The 27,398-nt window shown below is 31.0% G+C and overlaps 1 protein-coding gene and 1 long non-coding RNA gene across 2 annotated transcripts; both read left to right on the forward strand.

Annotated features, from left to right (window-relative positions):
• Positions 1 to 2,081: 2,081 nt before the first annotated feature.
• On the forward strand, positions 2,082 to 4,769 carry LOC127711232 (uncharacterized). The gene is made up of 3 exons (XR_007986605.1): positions 2,082 to 2,563; positions 3,666 to 3,775; positions 4,650 to 4,769. It is a non-coding gene; the product is annotated as an uncharacterized LOC127711232 (long non-coding RNA).
• An 11,732-nt stretch (positions 4,770 to 16,501) lies between these two features.
• Positions 16,502 to 26,884, forward strand: LOC127711225 (multiple epidermal growth factor-like domains protein 10). Its single transcript, XM_052217217.1, has 6 exons — positions 16,502 to 16,673; positions 19,034 to 19,110; positions 19,460 to 19,624; positions 20,346 to 20,474; positions 22,448 to 22,549; positions 24,403 to 26,884. The coding sequence occupies exons 1-6, from the start codon at positions 16,552 to 16,554 to the stop codon at positions 24,747 to 24,749; spliced, it is 942 nt and encodes a 313-aa protein (XP_052073177.1). The 5' UTR covers positions 16,502 to 16,551; the 3' UTR covers positions 24,750 to 26,884.
• Positions 26,885 to 27,398: the final 514 nt, after the last annotated feature.

Consider the following 27,398-nt stretch of genomic DNA (forward strand, 5'->3'; position numbering starts at 1 on the left):
ATTTCTCATTTATAGATATGAAGTACCACAATTTTAAGTCTTAAAAACCTTTGCCCTAGAAATATGTACATCAGTAATATCTCAGATGTTAAATTCTCCAAAAGAGTATACTTGTATATAAATGTGAATTTTTGATTCACTAGTAAATTTTTGCTGCCAAAATTGATTCAAAGAAATGTCTATTCCATAATTATTACATGGTTTGCAATGGATTACCGTAATTTCCCAGTAAAATAAAAACCGATGTTGTCAAGAGGTTGTCGATGACATCAAAACATCAAAACAAATTGTGAATGCGTAGAAAACGATATAGTCCCTTGCATTCTCTATTTTATTTCCATTAAAAATCTCATTGTCAATGTAATGGAAAGAATAAGTATTCAAAGAATTCAAATATAGAATAATATTCAACGAGTGACCGAACAACACATTGATTGACGAATGCGCGTAGCGCATGAGTTAATTATCAGTGTTGTTCAGTCACGATTATAGAAAAATATATAATACTCTTACGTACATTTTTTGTAATGAGTTGTACGAAGGAGTATTATATATTTTTCTATACTCGTGACTGCACAACACTGATAATTAACTCATGCGCTATGCGCATTCCTCAATTAATGTGTTGTTCGGTCACTCGTTGAATATTTTTCAATATTTGGATTCTTTGATTTGTTATTCTTTTTATTACAATGGGCTTTTTAATAGAATTACAGTAGAAACTGTAAGTGACTATATCTTTTTCTACGCATTCACAATTTGCTTTGGTGTGACGTCATCGACAACGTCTTGACTTTGTCATTTTGCCTTTTGTTGTATGACGTCAGAGGAGTGAAATAACCGTGTTCATTTTACATGTGAAATTAGCGGTTTTTATTTCAGTGGAAAATCACGGTAATTCATAGCAACTTATGTAATAATTATAGAATAACAAACAGACGTAACTACTTCATTCATAAATCATATAGCTGGCAGAATCGCTAAATTTCCTAAAATGCTTTTTCACAACATAAACAATGTAGTAGCTGGATTTTCCTAAAATTCCACAGAGTGAAGCTTTTCAAATGAGATTTCATGCCATTTGTTTAATTTTCTTAAATGCCTAACATTGTGTCATGCACATGCCTTGTTTAATTAGTTGACTTTACAATATGGACATTGCTAATTGTTGAAGGCCTAAGGGTAACTTGTAGTGCATAAAATCATTGTTCTTTGATCTCTGGTGGATATGTAAAGTAAACTGGTAAAAAAATGAAACTCTTTAACACTTCTTGCATTTAAGAGGAAATTGCAGATATTTAGGTCCACTCGATGAGATATTAAAGTCCAATTGATAGATATTTTAGTGGACATGTCATATTAAACTTAAAAATAAAACTTTTTACACAAAGATATGTCTCGCCTATCGGCATAAAATTCAGAAAAAGTCAATCTGATGGACAGCAGCATTGCTTATTAATTCAGTCACTGGACCATGATCTAGTGGGCAGGGCCTGAAAATGGTTGACAAACTGAGATGTACAGACAGTAATGTAACTTTACAGAAAATATCGTTGTTTATTGTAACCCAGCAAACACACAACATTTTAAAAACATTTTTTAAATGTCATATGGACGTCTCTCACAAAATATTTCAATAAGATATCATTTAAACATAAAAAAAATGTTTATTTTATTGTTTTTGAAATGTTTTATTTCTAACATTTAAGTAAAATGTTTTTACAACATTAACAAAATATTATTTGCTAATATCTTTTATTCATGTTCTCAAACATTGTTCTAAAATATCCCGTAGATATTTTATAATATAAAAAAATAATATTTTCTTCAATTGGTATTTTATATTTTAACAACATTTAAAGTAAATATTTTCCAAATATCAAAAAAACATTCTACAAAAAAATGTTTTACAGAAAATATAGTTTTGCTATTTGCATAAAATGTTTTATAACGTAAAATTAATATATTTTACATAAAACATCTGAAAAATATCAGCTAAATGTTTTCTATAAAATATTCTGACATACACATTACTTAATAGTCTTCACTGATATTTTATTCAACATCTTACGGATATAAAAATAACATTTTATTTAAACTTTATTCAAAACCACACAAACAACGTATTGTGGAATTAGCTCGTTTTTTTTTTAGGATAAGATATAGTACTACATTTCATCAATATCATGACAAGCAAGATACTATGGTTGAAATCATTAATTGATATCTTGAAGATCCTTGAAGTCAGATTTTATTCCTTCTTATATTAAAATTCAAAAGAGTCAACATTAAATTAAGCAATAATGTATTAATAAACAATCACCTTTCTTTAATGTTTATTCATTTCGTTCGTGTATATTTTAGAAATTAAGAAATGAAAACTGTAACTGTACTAAGTTCAATTTTCGTATCGTTTATATGCCTTACGGAAAACCGACCTTTTCCGGAATCGACTTTTGTTTTATCACCGGATATGATTTTGAAATTTGAATTTCGAAACGATGACAGGATATCAACAAAGAGAGCCAAGAAAATTGTTTGTTACGCGATATATACTCACTTGGTAAGAATGATTAATCTGTTAAGATGAAACTTGTGCATTCATTGTGTGTGTTCAATTATAATCGGAACCAAATTACATCTGTTTCTGGAGGTGCGGATCAATGTTTTGAAAAAAGTGGGGCCCCTGCCCAAGGCAAGCAAACGTTTGGAGTGAAACTTGTAAATAGTCTATACATTTATCTTATAAGTAGCTCCATAAGGGGGGTCGGGGCCCCTAAATCCACTGTTCAAGCATATTATGAATTTGTTCATTAATATAAAAAAAATATCAGGATATGTGGCTTGTGTGTTTGATTGCCAATACACCTTATTGCTATTTGTCCACCATTACTGGCCATGGACATCACAAAAGTTCCCTTAAAAAGTTGCCATCATATAATAATATTTGACACCACAATTGAAAGTAATACACCTTATTGCTATTTGTCCGCTATTACTGTACATCACACAACTGTCATGAGTTCCCGTAAAATTTTGACGTCATCATAAAAAATATCTGATGCCACAATGGAAAAGTGATAAGGTGTATTATTGTATGACGTATGCTGACGTAAAAAGTTCAAGCGGGACAGATTTCCAAATACTGAAATAGCGATAAGGTGTATGAGACAGCTATCCACCAGAATTTAAATGACTTGGATAAAAGAAATTATAGGTCACTGTACGGCTTTCAAAACTGAGAAAACCAATGCCATATAGTCCACTTTGACATACAAATGTTAAATTTTTCTCAACACAATTGAAACAAAACAACTAACTGCCTACATTAAATACACATTATGAAAAAGAAATTTGACAGACTTAAACCAACAACAACTATTGCAACAAGCATGACTCATTACCTTGTTTCCGAAGCACACAAACAAGTTACAATAACACTAATATAAGCACCATTTGAATATGGAGATTTTTTTTTCTAGTAAAATCAGTGTATGTATGTATTTCCAAAACAGTAAATTAAATTTCCCTTAACAGCTTAATGAACATTACAAAGACTATGTAAGACTTCAGTACAAGCAAAATAATATAAACTGTTGCTTAAAATTATATTTATTGCTTCATACACACAATGTACATACAATGTATCTTTTATTTTTTAACAGGAGCTAAAAGAAAAGCCACAAAGGACAAGTTCAATATGCAGGTTTACAATTTGGAAGTGGCGCAGGTTCTTTGGAATGTCTACAACCTTTCATGAGAATTTTTTTTTGAAGTAAGATTTTCATACAGAATTACTGTTATTCCATATTTAATTCAAATATTTAGCATAAACAATGCATTACATTCAAGATTAAGGGCATATGATACAGAAAAGATATCTGGATATTTGAATAAATTATTTTTTTTGTGACAAAATAGAAACAAGTTGTTTATTTAAATCAATCTTTTAGTCCAACAGTGTGCTTTCATAAACAACAAATATGCTTTCCTTTGAAGTATTTCAAATACATATATAAACAATTCATTTAATGACATCTGTGTGTTTCTCGGAAGTTAAGTTATATTATTATCCTCATTGCGAAAACAATGCGTAACACTTCGATAAGTTATTATGTGCCTATAGTATACTTCTAGGACTGTATCATATGCCCTTAGATACAAATGACAAGTTATAAACTATGTCACTCTACAGAGTTTAACACTTAAAAAGGACAATAAGATGTTTAATGACATTATGTAGCAGGGCTTTTAAAGGCCCCTACATGATACAATGCATTTAATGAAAACTAAAAAAAAACAAGAAAAACAACAGCCTGATTTATACAAAACAATAAAAGAAAAAAAATATGATAGACAACAGTCAACAAGTATACTTTAATGAAATAAGACTCTTGACTGGACACATATCTAGTCTAAAGTTTTTTATATGTTTTTTTTTTAATAACTAAATGAAGTTCAGCGTGGCACATTGCTCTCTCTTAACACGGTCAGCCATTTATCGTCCCCTTCCGACAGACTATCATCGTTATTTGTTTCAAAACTTTAAAGGGGAGGTGATGTATATTCTTCAGGCAACGTGAATCGTTCTATAATAAAGGAATGTGCAAGAAGTTTATATACGAATGTAAGATTAATTTTTTTTTCAGAAGCATGGCACAGCAAGAAAAAGATATAAGACACTACAAGACATTCCAAGTGATTTTGAATAAGACAATTGATTGACTTTTTCAATGTATTCTTAAATAAATCAAATAGTTGATGTAAAATGGTGTTTTGTTCTCATCTCTTCAGCCAATTATCAATGATTATTGACTTAAGATGTAACCCTATTAGAAGTGTAGTGTTTTAGTTTCGAAAGAGAAGTTGTATTGAAAAATCTGAATTTGGGACACAAGTTTTAGTCAATGTAACTTGAACTTAAAAATGTGTATAATGTTTGCTTAATGTCCAATGGCATGTTCAGGTTGACATATGCATGATGTGTATAAGATAGGTAATAAAAGTTGTGGATTAAAAAACTAAACATTATACCATTGTGGTTGGAATGTGGGCTTTCTTGCACTGTCTGTCGTCTGTCCACCTATATTTGTCGGATTTTGTCCAACAAATATTTTCATCACTGTTTTTCCCAAAACTGCTGATAAAGATGAGTTCATATTTAATGAGCTGCTTGATAGTGATGAACTGTGATGTGAGAACATTTTTGTATCTGGCACCTGTTTCCTGTTTGCTTATACATTGTATTTCAAAATGTTGAATGTTCTCAAATTTTTCATTACTTTAATTAGTAATGCTGATGAACAGAATGACTTCATATTTGGTAAGTGGCTTGATCATGATGAGATGTGTCTGCCATTTTGGATGTGTCCAAATTTGTAGATACTTCTTGTTTTTAGAGACTTTGAATTGAATTTCATATGCTTAGCAAACCAACTGATTTTTCTTGTTTGTATATAGAATTAATCACTGTGTATAAATTAATTTAACTAATGATTTGTTATTTAAAAAAGCAGGAAACTCAATCAAAAGTACAGAAATTTTTATATTGATATGATCTAGATATCAACCAAAAACATCTTCTTAAAACATTTTGAAAACATTTTTTAAGCACAGTCTCACTTGCAAGAAAACATCCAAAAAACATTTTTATAACATTATTTGAGGTTCATGATGTTTTTCAAACGTTCAGAAAATATTTCTAGAAAATATTTTTTAAAAGATTATCAAAATGTTTTATACGCCATTGTTTTTCACATTATCATGATATTTCTTTACAACATTTTAATTATATTATGCAAATATTTTAGAAAATATATTAGAAAACGTTTTAGCGATATATATTCTACCATACATTTAATGTTTTTCTGACGTTTTTTTGTGATATTTTCATGACATTAGACACAACATTTTAAAAACATTTTAAAGATGTTTTTGTGTTTGCTGGGAAGTAGTTCCTATCAATAAATGTATACTGTACATTCAGAAATTATTGCGAGATTTTTATTAACGCAAATAATGCGACTACTGGAGTATCGCAATAGTAAGAAATCGCATTCTGATCTCAAATACATATATCTGTATGTAACTTTTCCTAAAACCGCAATAGTTAAACACGCATTTATGTTAATTCTTCAAAAATCGCAATAATAAATGCACGCAATAATTTCTGAATTTACAGTAACTTAAGCAGAAAAACTTTAAACATTGAAAATTGATAATTAATTCAAAGTCAGTGGACCATGTCATTGGGGACAGAGTCTCAAAATAGTCGTCAAACTGATATGTACTGATAGTAATGCAGCCTGATACAAAATATCATTGATCTATCACAAGTAGTTCTTATCACACTTACTTAAGCAGAAAAACTTAAAATTGCTAATTAATTCAAAGTCCTTGGGCCATGACCTAGGGGGCATGGCCTCGAAATAGCCATCAAACTTATGTGAACTGATAGTAATACTTCTTCATACAAAATATCATTGAATTATCACCAGTAGATCATATCAAACTTACTTGAGCAGAAAACTTAACATTGAAAATTGTTAATCAATTCAAAGTCGCTGGACCATGTCCTAGGGGGAAGGACCTCAAAAAACATTGTATGTCAGATGATATATGCATTTAAATGTAGAAATAGCACAAACTTGCAATTCCAATGATGTATGTTTGTATATATTTTCAACATTTTTATGAATCTATATAATGGCCTTTATTGACTGGGTTTATTGTATGAGAACTATTTGTCAATCTTAATTGTTTGAGCATAGCCTGATCTGAATTAATTAATTCTGTCCATGAAAAGTGTATTGTGCTAGTAAAACACATACTGGCACATGTATAACTTTTTTTAATTATAATCAATTCTGTAAAATGAATACAATTTCAATCAAATAGTAAATTGTTTTAAATCTATTGTTTAATATGAAACTTCAACCTACATTATAATATTCTATACCGCTAGATATTTGTCTAGTTTTAAACGACTAATCATAATAAACAATTTATACTTGTTTCCCAGGATTATAACCCAATACTGACCAGACAACTGCAATATCACGAAAAGAGGCCTAATAAGCTATAACTTTATGACTAGACAGGTCTTCCTGCTTTGAAGTAAAACAGTTTTGTTTTTCCTTCATAAAGATTCTTCAGGATTAAATAGGAGAATCTGGATGAGTTTTAAAGAATAGAGAATAATGCATGTAATGTGCACAATAAATAAAGAAAATAGACAAATAGACAAAACAATGAAGAATAATGGGGTGTTAAATTAAAAGAAATAAAGAAAATGGGAAAAACAAAATAAAGAATAGAGAAAAATGATATTAAAAATTAGAGAAGAAAGAAATAAAGGACCCTCCATCCAGACCATCAGATAGGAACGGTAGTTTTGTGAAATGATTCACCCGCAAAATCACCCGCATTCGAATATTCCAGGTTTGCAACAAGAAAAAATGAAAATGTTGCAAAAAAACCTGCTACTGTCATGACCTTTTCTCGAAACCCAAATGTGTCCTTCCCCTGTGGAGATGTAAACACACCTGAACACCAAGGTCCACAAATTATCAAATAAATTATAAGGAGTGAAGTACCATGAGCTATGGTTACATGTATATTTCAGACTCAAGGGGGGTGGGGGTCATTGTTTTGATGTTCATGGATTTTGCTGTGAAATCATTTTCGCTAATTCTACGCTTGCAAATGACTTTTTATGGGTCATGAATCGCTCTTTGAACAGTTGTAGTTATTTCACTAGATTCATTAGCAGACTATTTAAAATACTTACTTTACAGTTGTTCCCCCTTTCATGTTATGTTTACATCCATCTTTCGCATATATGAAGGACCTTTTTCTAGTGTAAGACAAGGGTGAAACTGCTTCATAAGCTACCAAAAGGAAGATCGTTATCTATAATTTTTTATCTGCATTACAGTATTCATAAACTTATTCATAATATTAGTATCTATAATATAATTCATTCCACAAATGTATTTAATAAATCATTGTGAATACACATACAGATCTTTGTTTTTTTTTTATATATATCACTTAGTTTTCCGGAATCAAGTCCGTTAGCGATGTGATTCGGGTTCCATGTAATAACTGCAAATTGTATAAAATCAAACGGTTATAAAGTAAATGGCACAGTGCTGCTTCAGTAACCACATGTGCTCTATCGGATGTTTTATCTAAATATTATTATCATAAACAGGATTAAATTTGTGAATACATATTTTAAAATCTAAAAAAAAAACCAGTATTTTACATGTCGTGACTCATGCATGGTTGAACATGCTTACTAACATATCTTGGACACATGCATGGTTGAACCTGTTAATAAACATGACCATATTTGGCTGTGCACAATTAACAATTTTTGCATTCAATGTTCTGTACTTACTATAGAAGTATTGTTTCAAAACATCTGACATTGATTTAATTCTGATTCATTTGATACTTTCCAATGAATCTATTTGTTTTTAGAATTATCTTACTATTATTTTTGTTATCAAAATTGTTTATTTCAATAATTTCTGAAATTTCTTTCTGAAATTTTTTAAAATGTTTACTTTTTTTGTCTTCTTTTCTGAGACATGATGTGCTTTGTATATTGAAAAAGATATCAGTGTTAATAAGTAATTAATATCAAAGTATGCTGCGTCTTCAATTTTGTTTTGTACCCTGTTACCAAATTTTCATGGATTATAATGTCTTTGTCAATACCAAGAGATTTCGTTAATTTCAATCTATATTCAGAAAGTCAGTATTAAATGAGCAATTGACAAAAAAGTGTTCATAGTCTTAGAAAACCATTTGGTTTATTACAACTTTCTTTTAGTGTGAAGATTTTATAGAGTTCTTTTGTGATCATTAAAGGAGTTTTTTGTCTTGTACATAATTTTTAAGTCATTTACGACATCAACCTTAATTTTAATAGAATTTTCAGTACTAAGAGTTGTTTTCTAATTAATTGGTATTGCTTTTTTTAACATATATATTTGCTTTATCCATTTTTGTTTATATTTTAGTTTAGATAAGATGATAGTTTCAGAGATTTTACCCTCTTCATCAATTATATCATTTATACTGATAATGTCACTTTTTATCCAACTTTCAAAATTTAAGCATTTTGTGCTAAACCTGATATTATCGTTTCCCCACAGAACTTGTTTATTAATTTCAAAAAACACTTTTGGAATACTTTGTATAACCTCCTTTTACACTTATCCAATCATTAATTAGTTGTTTATAAAAGGCTGGTAAATATTGTAACTTATTTTTATCAATGTTGTTTATATTCTTCAAATTCATTTTAAATACAGGAAGATTTTTTCCTAATTTGTTGAAATAAAATTTGATAGGTGCAGTACACCAATTTATGTCTTCAAATTTTTCCCGACAATGTTTCAATTGGCCTAGCCATATCCCTTCAGTTGTTTTTTTATTGAATTTTAAACCTGAGAAAGTATCAAATAATTCTATTAAATTAATTGCTAGAGAGACGTCTTTTTTGATTGAAGAAATAGAGTAGTATCAGCAGCTAATTGGCAGAGTATTGCTTTTACTGTCTAGTTTTATTTCTAGTCCTTTTAATTTTTTATTTTCCCTTATCTTAATTGCCATAACTTCTACAGCTACAACAAATAGTAACGATGATAACGTACATCCTTGTCGGATTCCACGAGATGCCCTGAAACGAGTAGAAACTCATCCATTATTTATAATGCATCCTTAAATATCAGAGAACATTGTCTGTACCCACCTTCTGAAATTTTTTTTAAAGCCAAATTTCTTTAAAGTTTCAAACATGAAGTCCCATTCTAATGAGTCAAATGCTTTGTAAAATCGAAGAATAAAATTGCCCCATCTATTTTAAAAGTTTCAGAGTAGTCTATGACATCTTGTATTTGCCGAATGTTAAAACCAATATACCTATTTTTGACATATCCTTTTTGGTCAGTATGTATGATCTTTGGTAGAAGGGGTTTAATCATTGTGCTAAGGCATAAGCAAGTAATTTTGCATCATAGTTTAAAAGAGTAATTATAGGTCTATAATTATCTAGTGATAAAGGGTCATTTTTTTTATAAAGTAAGGTATGACAATAACTGGTGATAAATCACTATGGGAATGTTCTCTTTTCAAATTCAATAGTATTTTTACCAACAAGAATGTCTAAATAAACTAAATACACAATTTCTCCTGAGCTATCTACAGACCCGTTACCGTTGTTAGGGGCCGTAGTTTCCTTCTAAAGCTACAATAAACTTTACAAAGTTATGAAATTGCAGTTTTCAATTATTCAACTCTTCCTCAATGTTTTTAAATAAAATAGATTATTTTAATAATTAAATTTTATTGTTATTGCAAATTACGACAATAGCATGACTTACGATATCATTGCGCAACTTCCTGCGCAGACGGCGCAAAAATTTAAACCCCCGAACTACCTTAAAGAAGAATCCTAATTCGTTTAGTAAAAAAATATATTCACGTGGGCATGGTAATGAGAAAAAGATTCATAATAGATTACGCTTAGGGCTTAGTGCCCTTAATGACCATTTGTACAAATATAATCTTACATTAAATAGGTTTTGCGATTTCTGCCCATGTAACCGTATTTAAAGCACTGAGCACTATTCAATTCATTGCGTCAGTTACACGAACTATCGGATTACTCTTCTTCTTGGTAGAATATGATTTGTCCAGATATAAATATAGCAATGTTGCGGGATCTATGTTCTAACTACCTGAATATAATTTTAATAAAAGGTAGTGGCGATTTGTCTGATGATGTTAATTTAGATCTTTTTGAGTGTGTGTTTCGATATATTAAATCTTCAAACAGGTTTTCTCGATAGATCAATAACTTATGTGCATTATCTTTTTTTCTTGTAATCAAACATATTAGGTATGAAACACATAAATACACTTATAAATATATTATTTTTTATTTTCATACTTATTTTATTTATTTTCTTTCTTATTCATTTGTCCTGATTGTGCTCAAAATCGTCATTCCTTAATTATTATTTTATATTACTGAGTTCAAGATGTTCAATATGGTTGTAAAGCCGAGTGTGTCTGAGTAAGAATTGGTGAGTGATTGGATGTATGTGACGTTTACATCCTTATGTCTTGTCCTTAACATATTGTCTTGTCTTATCTTAAACTTGTTTGTAAAAAAAAATATTTGCTAATTGTTAATCTGTATATATCTATGTTGAGGAGACCCACACAATCAAATTGATAAATTTTAGAGTAAATGTCAGTATCTTGCAAGAGTTTTTATTGAACATTGGTTTTTGAAAAAGAAAAAATCGGAAGAAATAAGTCCCATTGTTCAATGCATCATTTAATCAATTGTTTGATTTTTAAAGGTAGTTCGTGAGTCTCAAAAGGAATTACCCAGATCTCATATTTATGTAAAACATACATAGGATACTTTCGATATATCTTCTATAAAGAATAAAAGTGATATAAAGTGATATTGTGTAGACGACAATAATTTTGAAGTTTTAAAATTACCTGAAAGTATAACAATTACAAAAAAAAAACTGTCTATATAAAAGCATTGTCATCAGTGAACATAAATAGATTTTTTCCTGTTCCAAACTGAACTATATATTCCTAAAATACAAACCAAAATTAAACCGTATGAACGGCGACGACAGAGTATATCATATGCACAGAAGTTTACAAATGTTCAGATCTCATCAATCCACAAACAAGAAACAAATCGAGATAACACATATTTAAAGAATTGCATGAAAGTAGCGAAACTAGATTTGTCGACACGGTAAGCGTACTATTATGTAATTACATCACCTGCAATGCCAAACCACACTCAGTCATCATGTCACAATCGGGAAAGGTAACACAGTCGGTAAATTTACAGATCAGATGACAATTCTGATATCCAATTATCTAAGACCGCAAAACACAAATTGAAAGTGAGTTGAGAAACAGAAACATCTTATCGGTCAACCAATTTGTGATGTTGACCGTAAAACTGCTTTAGTTTCGATTTCAGTAATTGTCGTCATAACTTATTAATTGAAATATGTGTACGATAAACGATAGACCAGAAAGCATGTTGCTGCCGAGAAATAAAAAAAATGACAATTGGAAAGTTGAAACCATTACGTTTGTGATAGATAAGTGGTTGAGTCGTCAATTTGGTACAATATCGATGAAAAGGTCCAAGTATGAAGCAGACTATCTTTTAGTATCCTAAATCTCAAGGTCACTGGGATAAACAAGATGCAAGCTCTTAATGTAATGTGGGTTATTGGTTGAAAGGACAGTATCAATATATTTGAAAGTAATTTAAAGAATTTGCCAAGATGCTTTTTCTTTTTGTCTTTGAGAAGGTTTTGTATGAACTCTGCTTAACAAAACTTTAAGTCCAAAATCAAATCGACCAGTAGGGATGCATAGTTATGACTAATTGGAATACTAACTGTCTGTGTAAACAAAAATCAATCAATCTTAACAAATATGTTGTCGGTCAAAAAGCCAGCATTTTTTTATGCATCGTTTTCTGTGTATTTTTTTTTTGGAATTGTGGTTCTTCACAAAAAATGTTCTTCGTAACCGAATACATGACATTTATATCTTCCGTTTATTGCATTACATACAGAGTAAATGATTGTCCCGCACGGCTTGTATACCTACAATGCAAATCAAGGCTCTGCTGAAATGCCGAATAGACACAATCGGTAAACGTTAAATTCACACGACGTTTCTAGTATCTTATGATGACAGACACTGATAATATGTCTCTTGTAATTTAACATCGTATGTTTTCATTTTTGGAATATGTGCGTTCCTGATGACCGTAAATTCAGAGAAGCGCTTTGTACGAAACTAATTTATAAAGAGTTATTTTCATTTTTCTAGCACTGGCTTGATACCGCTACTGATGGACTGTTAGTACCCGACGGTACCATCAGCTCAGTCGTCGGTGCATTGGGACTGACATGATTTATAACATATTTTACTTTATGATGCAGGCCTTCTTGTTTTATCAGTATCTTTAATCTGAATTTTACTCGGATAAATGAGATACAAACACTCACTGAAATAAACTTTTTTCAGTGACATGACATATTCAAACAAATTTTTTTTACAACATCGACGAACAGCTTATGGTTCTTCAGACAGTTATAGTTGTTGAGACTTAAAACAAGAAATGAAATGTGTTACTGCAATTCCTTTATTTGTTCAAAAGGCACTGATTGGTAATAGAGTATAGTCAATTTTCCAGTTGAACATGATAACTCATAGTGTAGATTGTAAATAAAATTTTAGTATAGCTATCGTTGTAAAATTGACGAATTTGGAATATATATATTTCAAATTTAACAGAATCTTAATCAGACTGACATCGTTTGTTGAGTTATCCTCATCCCAATAATGTTAAATGTTATTTCCACTTTTAGAAAGAATTGTGTGAAGAATTTTGGAAAGATGTTAAAAAACACCTGTTATATAACATTATGTTACGTTTTGTGTGTGTAGTTTTCTAGATTTGCATATTATATTAAAATTGGATGTTTTAGTAAATGGGAAAGGCAATAAAAAGTAAAATAACAAAAAAACTTCAAGGAAAATTCAAAACGGAAAGTCCTTTAACAAATGGCAAAATCGAAATCTCAAACACATCAAACGAATGGAAAACAACTGTCATATTCCTGTCTTGGTAAAGGCATTTCCTTATGTAGAAAATGGTCATTCTTACATTTTGTCATATTTCCAAATCAATCTCTCCAAGAACTTACTATTTTTGTTTATATTTAAGAACTGCATTTTGCCATATGTACGAATATTTACTTTAATATTGGCTGGATGTAAGGCGAACCATGAATTTAATGTGGCAGTGTTTACTTCAGATTGAAAGTATAGACATAGTCGAAGTTAGCTAATCAAATTATGACCAGAAATTGTTTAGTAGCAATAAAAACGTTAAAAGTAATATTATGGTGGTAAAAATCATCGGTTACCAGCCTTATGTTTCTCTCATTGTCTTGCAGTATCGAATCATTTAAGTGCACAAAATAACACGATACTAAAGATAATAAGCGGGGAACCCTTTCATTTAATCTCATCTATATCAATTTAAGTTTGAGATATGATTTAATCTGAAAAACCCAAATTAATTTATTTCCTTTAGTATCATATATTTTCTAACCAGTATACGAAGCATTGATTTTTATACTTACACCAGGTTTGTATGCAGCAATAAAATATGAAATATGCCAATATTCATAATTTTAAGGATTTTGCATACGCTAGGTTCGTATGAGTTCATGGACAACAAAATAAATATATACTAAAAATCGAAACTTCCTTTTATTCAAATGAATGTTACTCTTAACGTCTTTTTGGTGTATTTTGTATTGTATTATTGTAACATCAATAAACCCAGCGTTTAGTGTGATTTTGGATTTTGGGCATAAAATCTCTTTTATGTATTCAGAGAACCTGTTCATTTATTATTCAATCTGCCACCTAATTGTTATGATCTACTATTACAACAGAACGGCAGTTCCATAAATGTTTTATAATCTAATATATATTGTTTGCGACGTATTTGAACTGATGTCTCAAAATCGATCAAATGGTGCTATGAACGACATTTGTACATAGTCCAGCTAAGGGTTTATTGTTAAACTAGACTCATATAACATAATTAACATGCACACGAATAACTAAAACATTCACACATTTGTCATGGAAAAACAACATAAGTTCACATGAATCGTCACATGGACTTTGATCATTTTACATTACATAAAAGGAAATAGGAAAAGCATTATATTGATATTGTAATTATGTTTGTTTATACTTTACCATGAATGTATCATCACACTATACGACAGTGTCGACGAGTACTGATATAACGAGTACACAAAAAATGGTATCATCATATAATTTGTAATTAACCTTTACTGTTTAGTCTATCTTTGGGAATATACTTTTGGCGTGGCTAGTTATTTATACATCCTGTCATTGTGTTATTGTGCTATGGCCATTTCTGTATTCTTCTCTTTAATTTTTGCGTATGTAATTTGTCTATAGAGTATTTTTATGCAATTATGTTTTTCTTTGTGAAATATTTATTTGTTTTTATAGTGATTAAAATTATAACAAAATGTTGACTGGTGTACCCCGATTTTTGACATTTTCATCTATAATGTCTGTTTGTTTTGTTCATACATTGGTGTCAATATAATGGAATTCTGTATGACTGTCATACGAGTGAGAGGTTTAGATACCTTTAAACCCAGGTTTAATCCATCATTTTCTACACGGGGAAAAGCCTGTATCGTGTAGGGAGTGTGACGGTTGTTTTCCATTCGTTTGATGTGTTTGAGCTTTCGATTTTACTATTTTATGAGGGACTTTCGGTTTTGAATTTTCCTTGGAGTTTGGTATTTTTGTAATTTTGCATTTTTGAAATAAACTAAAGTCCTGTTGTGGAGTGTGTCATTAGATATGTATCATGACTGGATAATTTCATGTTAACAATACCGCTACTACAGTATCTCATCCTCAACTTATTCTACCTCTAGCACAATCACTACTGTCACTGGTAATACTTATACGAATGATAATTTGATATAAGACATATTGATATATGTTGCCGGCTACCAATATTGCTTTTGATGTGATTTTATAAATAATAGTCGTCGACATATTTATCTGATGATTATATTAAAACAGCCATTTTATAAGAATTTTTTTTTTATAAGAATTGTTTTTATAAGAATAAATTAACTAAAATAGAAATAATTATATTTGTCAGCAATATGTTAAATGCAACATAGGTGAATCGCTTCTGCGGAGTTCAATCAATTAAGTGACAAGGAATACTGGGGTGTGAACTTATATGAGCAACACGACCGTCGCCACATGTGAAGCATAATCTGCTTACCCTTTCGGAGCATCTGCGATCATCCCCGGTTTTTTTTTTTTTTGGGGGGGGGGTTCGTGTATCTCAGTCTTTAGCTTATTATGTTGTGTTCCGTATACGGTTGTTTGTCATTTGGTACTTTGGTCAAAATATGCTGAAATATAATCGAAAAAAGATGTTCTGCAATACGGCTCATATGTGCATACTATCACACCTCCTCTGAAATAGGAATCTGTTTTTGTCTGTTTTGTCTGCTATCAAATTGGTAGCTGTTCCTTTAAAAAGAAAAGGAAAATTAAGATATTTATATTTTCCTTTAAAAATATTGCATTCTATTTAAATTAACAAAAATAGTAACTCAGTGATTGTTTTCATAAATAATCCCTTTCGTAGTTCTGAAAAAAAAACCTGTGTTTATGAAATTAAGCAAAACGTATATTAAAAACAAAATGAGGAAAATAAAATACAACGGAAGACAACATGATTGTTTGTATTTTTTAACAATGCAATAATACAATGAGGAAATAATAATTGATTTAATTCGTCATATATATCGTCATTGATCCGTACAAATATGCGAGTAGTTCTATGGGACGGATAGTAGAATAAGCATATGTAAAATAACAACAATGGAGAAATGTTTCAGGTCTACAACTAAACTCGTTGTGCTTCTTACTTATGCTTATGTTGAGACGATCATGTGTATAACAATGAAGAGAACAGATCCAAATGTGTGTCCAAGAACAGTCAAGTAGGTACCATAAGGAATGTTAAGCAATTGGAATCAAAGAGGTTCTATTTAAATGCATTATTAGTCACAATCAAATATATCGCCTCTGCTAAAAAGTAATAATGCATCGCGGATCCTGTTATCGAAACTGGTTGATATACTGATTTCAGTGCGAATGAAACGTATGTCTTAAATAATCATCATCAGAAACTGTTTTCACAAAAAAACCTTACAATCAAAATTATCGGAACTTGCACTGAAATGTTAATGACTGACATTTTTTTCTCATAAGATGATTCGTACAAAAAGTCGTAGGTACTATAGAAAGCAAATTTTTGAGATGTTAAAATAAATGCCAAATTAGATATCTAAAAATACCAATAAGAACAACCAAGCTTGTTTAAGGTGAACTTTCCAATAGGGAGTCAATGTTGTTTCCATAATTTTGTACTAATGATAATAATGAATTAAAATTTTAAAAATTAGAACAATAATTCAGTTCATGTCAAAAGAAAAAAAAAAACAAGTGTATATTCTCTACTTTCACAATACATTCGAAGACTGTCAATCCAACATTATCTTCACCAAAGCAAAGATAGTAAAACAACGAATGATTTCAATTTGTGTTTTGAAAATCTGTTATTTTAACATCTAATTGTATTCAGATGTTATTATTGTTTTGTATAATATTTTATTTGGAAGAGGTTATAATGTGCAGTAGGTTAAGACACAAAATCCAAACAGACACTTACGTGTAACAAAACTCAAAACAGAGGATAAGCGCTTTGATATAAAAACAAGGAGATGTGGTATGATTGACAATGAGACAACTATCAACCCAATATTAAATGAAGTGGATGTACGCTATCATAGGCAACCGTACGGCCTCCAACAATGAGACAAACCCAATGCTTTAATGTATGTTCTCAAAGACACAGACATACATTCGCCACTTTGCAAAAGCATGCACCTCAGTGTTCTTTATAGATGGCCCAAAGATTCAGCTTTATCGAATATTTTACTAGTTATCGAAAACGCTACATCTACACATTGTATGACACAGACGAGGAGTAATACTAACAAATTACAAACTATACAAATCAGGCAGATACCAAAGTGAGATTTTTCACTTATAAGTCAAAAAGTGGTCGACAAAATCATGGCTAAACCTACAAATGACGATAAAACAAACAACAGTCTACAAATCACTTTATACAAAAGGTAAAACTGAGCATCACGGATCCTTCCAAAAACCTGATATGGCTAAACTAACGAGTAATATAATCTAACAATATACATGATATATATGATATAGATGTGTTTGATACTGAGGTTAACCTATATAACTTACAATGTTCACATTAAATTTTCATAGAACAATAACAAATTCCTGGCGAGGTATTGCTTTTTTTTTTTAGAATTTTACCATACAATAGTAAATTTCATTGACTTTAAAGTGTATTTCACGCTATCTATTTCCGTTTTGTTCGATATAAACTTATCTTGTGCGTTTTTGACAGGAACGAATTCCATATATTTTCTTTCGTTTTTTCTGCTTTGAAATCAACTATTTATACTGTTATTTATGTGTAGATTGCTTTTTGTGGGAATATTTACACGGTACATCAGTTGTTTTGCCCTACAGCCGTAATATAATTACCCTTTACGAATAAGGTTTATATTTCGACTCTTTGTTTGTTTTTGACTTACAACTGTTTGTTCATGTTATTATCTTACTGTGGTCATAAACTGTAGGTTCTTGTGGGTCTATTTAGTGAGATTATTATTTTTCATATTTTTATGTTCTCCTAATCGGGATTGATGAACATCCGTTTGTCGATCAGTTTGAAATAAGAAAATCTTTTTCACTTAAATATCTCGTCAGCAGAAACATTTTGGTATCCTATGAAATTTCTTGTAGTAACATCACTGATGTCCATTCCAGAGAATGATTTTTGGTTATTTGTAAAAGTTGAATGACAGAGGCTGTAATTTCCGTTTCATTCATTTTAATTTTATTCTGTTTTATAAGGTATAAATACTTTTTTTTAAATCAATTTAGTACAATGTTACCGGAGGCCCCATTTGAGTCTTTGATTAACTTCGTCACTTGAACAGATCGTGAAATACTATACATATATGCTTTTGATAACGGGTACATTTTCCTGCAATGTTTGCAATGGATTTGATCTACTGGGTCAGGCAAAAAAAAATTTATTCACAAGCAATTAAACAGGCTTTCCTAACAGTAAGTCTAGTTGGCGAAAAAAAAATCCAGATAGTTAATTGCCTCCACAATTCGAAGATTAGACGTCAAGTATAGAATTAAATTTGTTTTGTTACAATTTTCTCATAATGATATATTGTTTTTGATTTTTTAGCAGCAATACTGGAACCCAAACAAAGCTCATACTAGAGTGTTGTCCCGATTATATTTACAAGAATGGAAAATGTCAAGGTATGTTTGTCTTGTAGCATAATCATGTTGGTAAATAAGTTTTTGAATCTTTTATGTTTAGTTGATCAAATACAGTAGTTAATGTTTTTTTTTATTAAAAAAACGTCTGACAACTTCTCTTGTCTTAAGGAAGGACTATCTAAATGCAAAACAATCTTCTTTTAGAATTCCTGGTGATAATCATTCACTTAAAATATATATCATAGAAAGTGATGTGTTTTTTTCGTGTTCATTAAATTTTATTTTGCTTGTTATTGTCTTAGTGTGTATGTGTGCTTGTTGTATTAAAGGAATTTCCCTTTCCATTTGTATGTAACATCGTTTGTACTGTTGATAATCTACTTTTCAGCATGTCCAGCAGGAAAATTTGGAAAAAATTGCTTGCAGCCATGTCTGTCTAATTATCATGGGGTGCAGTGCAAAAAACTATGTAACTGTACAGATAATAAGAAATGTGACCCAGTTCATGGATGTGTTTGTGATACAGGGTATACCGGATTCAACTGCTCAAATGGTAATTAAATAATTGTCATTCATGATTTACATTTCCCTGACTATGCATAGCAGTAGTTATCAATATAGTATACTTGTACAACCATCTTAATGTTTCTGGAAACAGATGTGGAATGTATATCGAAACTGCTAGTTACATATTTGTAAATGAATTCGTTCTATAGAACTGAATTTTGCTTAAGCATCCTTATTTATTAGATATTTCGTAAGATATTTCCTGTACTCCGTACGTATTAGCGGATTTCCGTTCCATGATCTCTATATCAAATTTAGTCAATATATTGAAATAGTAAAATCAGCATAAAATGAATCATTGGTAAATGTTATATATTTGAATTACACACTGTGATGATTAGTTTAGGTCGTAAGTAACGTTCATTCATGAAAATTTATGTTTACTTCGTTAGATGAAAAAAATCTCTGTTTTGTATTTTGTGAGTACACGGATTATTGATACCAAAAAACATAGATTTCGTCTTAGAATCTCAGAACTTGTCATATACTTTGCTGAGACAACATTTTTATCTACCTAATCGAAATTCATTGCACATTATCAGCACCTCAAATTCTTACAAAATGTCTATTACAGTTTTTTTTTATAAAGTTGTTGCCTTAGCTAATTGTTCTATCTAAGTGATATGGAAACTCGCTATTTTATCTGGTATTTTCTTTGCTTGTGTACAGCATAGTATCGACTAACATTTGTTTTATTTCCATTAAAGCATGTCCATCTGGAAAATACGGTGTGACCTGCAGTGAAGAATGTTTCTGTGCACATAATGCTGAGTGTGATCCTGTAACAGGAGGATGTTTATGTTCTGCAGGATGGTTTGGGCCCCTTTGCACCAAGGGTAAATAATCATTTTGTGTGTTTCCATGTTCTTTGATTGTTTTATTCATTGCAGATCATGTTGACTGGCTCGCTGAGCAACCTTTGAAATTAATTTTAGTCTGGGATACTTTATTTGTTGGTTTGGGACTAGCCTTTATTATCTGCGAGTACTCTAAGATCGGTTATGTTTTATATTTTGCTCTTTTTTGTGCTTTTTGTCGATCTGATGATTTAAGTAAGCCCTTATCAACTGTTTTTGTTTATAATAGCGTATTCATATGTAGAACTGTTTAACCACTGTCCCTAATAAGGAGAGGGCTGAGTGCTTGCAAACATATATGTAGGACTCTAAAGTGCGATGGGGACGCTAAAGTGCGATGGTCACGCTAAAGTGCGATGGTCTGCGCTAAAGTGCGATGCCTCCATACGCTAAAGTCCGATGGTCCGCGAAAGTATAGACGTAAGAAACGTAGTTGGATTATGACGTTATCAGTCGTTTATACAAAACCAAAAATTTACATGCCAGATGATAAATTAAGAATATTTGATTAATATCTTTTAAACCAAATGTCCATGACTTAATTAATTTAAATCTAACCGTGCTTTGTCGGCTGAAGCAAATGTGTTTTTTTTTTTCAGTGCTGGAAGAAGGACTTGTATCCTGCAGTCGATCATTATACTATATAGATACAAAAGAGTATACGCATAGGTATCCTGTATCCTACTTCTATTGGAAGCGAACGGATACATTTAAATCATTGTTTATGTAACTTGCAGTTTACTTTGCGGTCCCAGTTAAAATATTGTCGATTTTATTGAAAAGTAACGTCGGTAAAATTAAAGGTATATGTTTTCATGCGTAAATTATAAGTTGTCGGCTAAAACATTAGTTTGTACATTGCAGGAAAATATAACATGTATTTGTACTAGCTACGAAAAAGGAGAAAGCTCGGAGAACATCGCCTTTCTCTCTCATTTAAATTAAACCTTAAACAAATAAATGTTACATATTCCGACAATGAATGAATTTTGTATTTGTAATTTACCATGACGAATGTAAGGGAGGTGTTCACATTAGTGATAGACTGTGTGAACGGCAAGCTACACCAATTATCCAAATATTAAATACGACCGAATTGTAAAAAAAATTATTTACAGGAAATATACTAGTAGTATCTGGTGACACCTAAATTACCTTTTTAGCAATTATTACGTGGTCTGTCTTCTAAATTTAGAAACAATCGCTTAAGCCTACCGGTAAATTATAAAGCCTATCACATATGTTATACCTTAGCATACTATCTTTGCAAACAGACTATTTTTTAACATCCATGTGCTTTAACGTTTTAAGCCCTCTAACCTTACTCTTTTTGTCCATCGCATTTTAGCGTGCTATACCATCGTACTTTAGCAAACTAGCAATCATCGCACTTTAGCGTGAGACAACATCGTACTTTAGCGTAGACCATCGCACTTTAGCGTGGCCATCGCACTTTAGAGTACCATCGCACTTTAGAGTCCTACATATATAACCCCGACACATGTTTTTGTGCCTGACCTTAAGTGTGCAGCTTTTAATTCAGTGGTTGTTGTTGGTTGTTGTATATTATATTTGTGCTTCGTTCGTTGTTTTGTACATACATTAGGCCTTTGGTTTTGTGGTTTAAAATGGTTTTTTGTCAAGTCGGAGCCTTTTATAGCCAACCAAACGGTTTATATTTTTCTCGTTGTTGAAGGCCGTACGTTGACTTTTTGTTGCTTACATCTACGTCATTTGGTCTCTGTCAGATAGTTGTCTCATTAAAAATAGCGCTACATCTTTTAAATTTTATATTGGATACATGTAAAGATTTATCGACAGATTAATATATATAGATAACAGCAAAAATTAATTTGGTATTCATTATATAATTATAGTTCGTTAATATGCCCTTATAATCACTAAACTAAAAGTCAATTTGAAATAAATTAGCGCGTCACGATTTTTTGCAGAATGTACACTGGGAACATTTGGAAAGAACTGTAGTGGGATTTGTGACTGTCCAGATGGTTCACAGTGTGAAATTATAACAGGAAATTGCATTTCACTTAAAGGTATTTTGATATATTAAAGTTTAAGCTGTGGTAAATGATTTTAGGAGTAAAACTTAAAACATTGGAAAATGTAAATAATGCTATTAAGAGTGAAACAGGAGTTGTAACAGGCAAACCGGTGATAGGGGCCGTCTTAAACTTACAGTGAGGTGAGATTTATTTTTGCTGCGTGTTGAAGGACTCACTGTGAATTTGAGATCAAGAACTGCAATACAAGTGCTGTTCCTTTACTTTTTGTGTATTTTTTGTAGATGTACCGATTTTGTTTCATGGACGGATACCCAATATCCTTTGTTTTTATATTAAAGTGTTTATGATTATAAATAGTTAACAAATGTTGATAAACGAACGATCAGCAAGTTAAAACCGGGGGTGCAATCAGGTGTCTAAAGATTTTCAGTGTTTGTATTGTCTCTATCACAAGACTATTACAGGGGAAGACAATATTAGTAACATAGTGTGCTAGTGACCTAATACGATATATATGGGGTCAGCAAAGCTCGAATCCCCATAAGGAATTTACTGACCCCATATATATCGTATTAGGTCACTAGCACACTATGTAACGAATTTATCTTACCGACTATCTTAACATGTAGTATTTAGAATAGTGGCCTATCAAAGTGACCAAGTCTTCTATACCGTTAGTATTAAGAACCTACTGCCATTGATCTATAAAAAAACAAATGCCAACAATAACAACTTGTTAGCTTTAAATGTGTTTTATGAATTTATTTCAATCGTTCATCATCAATTTCTTCGTCTGTTGATATCTTTAAGATTTTTCCTCAACACCGTGTTGTTTTTATAAAGGGAAGTAACACCACTACTAACCGTGTATTGAAATAAGCCCCGCCTACTGACCCAATATCGAACCCTACTAACCCAATATGGAATATACACGGTCTCCACGCGGTTGCTTTTAACCAATCACATTCCTAGAAATGTATAAGAGATATGATAATATAAAATCTGCAAATTCAAGAAGCACAACATATATACTTACGATATCGCTGTCTTTCGTCAAGGAAAACAAGTTTTTAAGTCTTCTTTTTAACGTTTTGACCTTTGTTTTGCGTAATGTTCGATTGCATCCATTAGTAATTGAAGTCGTGAGTTTTTATGTTCCTGACTTACGGTTTTCGGTCCGTGTGCTTTATTTATTACACTTCGTAAAGATAGCTTTTGACAACGTCAAGAACTCCAGTAAAAATGTAGTTATCTTTGATTAACAAAACGAAATATACATTGATAAAGTTACGACTCATGTCTGATAATCAACAATAAGAACATAATTAAGTATGGTTCGATAGGCAATGTAATAACCAACCCAATAACCAACCCTATAGACTATATAAAATGACATAGATCATCATCAGGGTAAGACACTACTTTCAGAAAGACAATAATATAAAGGTCCAATCATGGAAAGTGGCAAAGACACATGCAGGTTACAATTTCACAAAACAAATATATCAAAATACATACGAGATCCTATTTGTTCAAAGAATAATATACCTATGGGAAGTAAATTGGGAACTAGGGGCCACTTTATTGCGAGCTAATGTATATCTTTTCACACGGGTATTAGTTAAATAATGAATTGTCTTTGAGGGTAGGGCAAAGGAGATTGTCATTGACAAATCAAGGTACTGATGCTGATAAACACTCACACATATACACGTAGATCGTATAAGTAGAAGTTTTTTATGTTTCTTATTCAGTATTTGATTTCATATTAAAGACATCCATACAGGTTTTGAATAATGCATATAACATTGATATAGTTAACAAACAACTCTTTTATAGTCCCACTGATTGTTGGAAGCTGAATAAAATAAGTGTTGTTTCAGATGAGATTAAAAACATGAATTCAGAAAAAGACAGTGATAAATCTAATACAGTAATGGTTTATATCGTGATGGCTGCTGCTCTTATTGGTCTGGTCTGTGTTGTAACAATGGTCGTGAAAGTTAAAGAAACATTATGTCGACAGGTACAAAAACCAAGGAAGGACATTTCAAAACCAAAGTTGATACGCCGGAAAGCTAAACGAAGGCGGTCGTCAGTCCAGACACAAGACGCTCAGACTGGATCGTTTATTATAGATTCAGAATTTTCCATGTTTCCACCTCCAATGGAAGAAGATGTTTATTGCGAAATTGGAGACATCAGCACACTAGAACCAGATCGTTATTAATGTCCACATACATATTCAGACGTCATACATTCCAACATGTTTGACAATTTTGTACAATTAATTGATTTTACCACATTAGCTGTCACATGGTAATTCATTAACGTGTGTGTAAACATTACAACTTTGACCTTTTTCTTATTTTCTTTTTTAAATTCTAATAGTTCAAATTGTAAATACAACAATTTTATGCAGAAACTTTATCCGACATATGATTTAAACCAAAGAAATCTTTACATCATCGTCTTGTATTATCAACAATTCTCTGCCCACGGCACCACAAACAAGATGTATCAATTTTTTTTTCAGATCTTGATGTAGGTTGAATTTAAGGAAATTTTAAAAGCGTTCACGGTTAAATTTTATTTCCCATTGATTAGTAATCAGAGGCTTGTAGTGATTAATAACGTATGTAAGGTATTATTTGTTTTATATTTTTTTTTCTTTCTGTTTTCATTGATATTTTGACACTTACTATATTATATATGTTTTTTTATGTTATAGCATTTTCTGTGAGTTAAATGCAGATTTTACTGCTGATTAGACCTTAAAGTCAATCCATGGGCTTAAAGGGAAAAAGCAATCGTCAAAACTGAATGCTTTTTTCACTGAATACCAGGGTTTAGAAAGCCACAATAATGCATTTTTTTAATGCTGGGTTTGTTTCGTCAGTATGGTCAAATGCAATCTCGGTACCAATATTCAGATCTGGTGATGTTAACGATGCATAAAATTTTTGCGGTATTCGATCTAGAATTTCAGCAATCTAGGTAATCGTTTTACAACATTTTTGAATAGAAGATTGTTTAAATGGACAACTTTAAATGATATTTTATCGTATGCACCGTGTGGCTTTCAATATAGTATATTTGATGCTGTTAGTTTATATTCTGTTTTTCAAAAACACTTTGTAAACATAAACAATTTTTATTTTACTGTTTGTTCATTTTTATGGTACAAAATCGCAAAAATCTATGTTTTAAAATATATGTTTAGTAATGTGATATCATGTATTAGATTAAATGCGATGAATCCGGATTACTTTTGTAACAACCTTGGTTTGGTAAAAGGGGTAGTTATTTCTCCTATTTGATACAGAACAAAAAACAGGGCTTATCTTTTAAGTCAAAGAAAACATAAATAGTTGAATTTCTTAAAGTTGGAAAAAAATGACTTAATGAAATATGGGTCTAAAATAAGAAAAAAAAAAATTGAAATGGCTGAAGTTGTTTACAATTTTGTTATTTAGGCGTATTATAACCTTGTAAGGGGTAATATTTTAATACAATAAAACATTATGCAGAACAAGGTAGAAAACTATGTTCAATATACGGAGAACTACTGTACGTTACTTTGGGTACTAATCGGAATTATAAAAACTGTTTTATTGCTATTTAAGTGTGATAGAAAATGAATTTCATGTTGTTCTATAGTGAAGTACATACACTGAGTTGTGTAAAAAAATGTATTTATAAATATTACTGCTCTATGTCATTAACTTTCATGTTGAAAACACATTACAGCGATGAAACCTAGGGATAGGGAAATATATAGACAATAACTGTATAGTGTCTTTAAATATCAGCTGTATGTGTACGAGGCTAGGAAACAGGTGTAATGCGACATCCAGCGAGCTATTACTCCTGTTTCGAGCCGAGTACTCATACAGCTGATATTTAAAGACACTATACAGTTATTGTCTTTATCCTGCAATGAATTTTTTTTCCATCCCAATCGTTGAATTTGTTTTTGAAAGAAATCGACATGACTTAAACGCGGACCGCGATGAGGACCCCAAATTGACCTGTAACGTAAACATTAATTTGACATAACCGTTCGCTCGCAACAGAAGCAGGATACCAGGAGACTGTATCCGTCTAGTATACGTATAACGATTCGTGTTATCTGTACACCTGTATTAGTATAGTAGAGAGGTCGATTGCAGAATAAATACATTTCTCTTTTCAATTCAGACACTTCATTGTAAAGATCTTTTGCAAACATAACACTTCTGATGTCATCTATTGTTATTTATATATATTGCTTAATACTTAAGATTCGAATTTGATAGAGAATAACAATTGTTATAAACTGTTTTGATGAAATGTAAATGAAAGTTATTGAACAAATAAAAAAATGACCACAAAAAAACCACATAAACATTTATTATATAAAAATAAGAAGATGTAGTATGATTTCCAATGAGACAAGTCTCCGTCAGAGACCAAATGACATAAAAAAGTACAACTATGAATAGAAAAATTAGGTAAAACGTAATTTATTTGAACTAATCTTTATTTTTGTTTGACACCTCATCACCGTGAATGATTGAGTTACGGAGTTTTCCAGGATAAAGACATACGAGTGTAATTAAAACAGCAGGAACTGTTGACCCTCCAAGTTTTCGTGGGTTTGTGTTACATATAATAAATGTATATGTGTAAGGTTTTTGAGGACGATTTTTCATAACATTTAGCCATGGTGGTGTCTGTTATTCTTCGACAACTGACTTTTGATTAGCCCTTAGAAAATTTCACCCGTTTGATTACACGATATGAGCAACATACAAAGTTTACATGTTAACAAAATGATGTAAATACGTTTGCTTTTTGGTTAAGAAAACAGTTAAAGTTACAGTTAAAGCCCGGTTAG

Source organism: Mytilus californianus, unplaced genomic scaffold (assembly GCF_021869535.1).
Source record: "Mytilus californianus isolate M0D057914Y unplaced genomic scaffold, xbMytCali1.0.p SCAF_8, whole genome shotgun sequence".
In the NCBI taxonomy this organism is placed as follows: Eukaryota; Metazoa; Mollusca; class Bivalvia; order Mytilida; family Mytilidae; genus Mytilus; species Mytilus californianus.